General features: G+C 43.1%; 1 protein-coding gene across 1 annotated transcript; it reads left to right on the plus strand.

Moving 5' to 3' along the window:
• The first annotated feature begins 108 nt into the window (after nt 1-108).
• Nucleotides 109-915, plus strand: LOC129115753 (hepcidin-like). Its single transcript, XM_054627027.1, has 3 exons — nt 109-302; nt 407-484; nt 658-915. Exons 1-3 carry the CDS (start codon nt 216-218, stop codon nt 751-753), a joined length of 261 nt encoding a protein of 86 aa, XP_054483002.1. The 5' UTR covers nt 109-215; the 3' UTR covers nt 754-915.
• Nucleotides 916-976: the final 61 nt, after the last annotated feature.

The following is a 976-nucleotide window of genomic DNA, read 5'->3' on the forward strand; positions in this document are numbered from 1 at the left end:
TTTCCCACATGCAGGATCATGTAGGGATGCTGGGAAGGGAGTGTGGCAAGTGCTGATAGTGATGAGGCAACAGTGGTCCAAGTGAGTATAAATACCAGAACATTTTACACATTCAGCCATCAGACAGCAGAACTCAGAAGAGCTGACAAGAGTCACCAAAAGATCTGAAGAAATCTACTTGATTTGAAACCTTAAACCAGTCTGACCGTGCTAAGATGAAGACTTTCAGTGTTGCTGTTGCAGTAGCCATCGTGCTCACCTTTATTTGTATTCAGCAGAGCTCTGCTGTCCCAGTCACTGTGGTAAGAACTTGACTTGTACTCATTTAATTCACTTATTATCTATAAATGTTTGTCCAGGTCCTAAAATGTGGCCCCTATTGTAAATGTGCACGATTCACCAACAGGTGCAGGAGCTGGAGGAGCCAATGAGCATTGACAACCCAGTGGCTGAACATGAGGAGACATCAGTGGACTCATGGCAGGTATGTTCACTTGACTGAATGAATGTGGCCGAACACAACGAGCTCATTTAAGAGGAAGTGGATGTGTTTTCCCTACAAAGTGGCCTGATGCTCTCTGAAGGAGAGAGAATAAACACAGTGAGTGATGATGCTGGAGATGAACACACTGCTCATGTCTTTTATTTCTCACACAGATGCCGTACAACAACAGAGAGAAGCGTGGCATTAAGTGCAAGTTTTGCTGCGGCTGCTGCAGACCCGGGGTCTGTGGATTGTGCTGCAGGTTCTGAGGAGTCCTGCTCCAACAACCATAGTTGTAAAATTCAGATTTTTGGTCATGCTGTAGTTAATGTGCATGGACGTCAGTGATGTGACTGCCTCGTCCACTTATTTTGCTAAATATCTGATACTGCAGTGTATTATCACAATAAACTTTAGTGTCACTATATGAACATGTGTTAAAGTGTTTTAATTACAAATGCAAATGTAGCTTTTTCACAGAAGACATTTTGA

This window comes from Anoplopoma fimbria, unplaced genomic scaffold (genome assembly GCF_027596085.1).
Source record: "Anoplopoma fimbria isolate UVic2021 breed Golden Eagle Sablefish unplaced genomic scaffold, Afim_UVic_2022 Un_contig_12355_pilon_pilon, whole genome shotgun sequence".
In the NCBI taxonomy this organism is placed as follows: Eukaryota; Metazoa; Chordata; class Actinopteri; order Perciformes; family Anoplopomatidae; genus Anoplopoma; species Anoplopoma fimbria.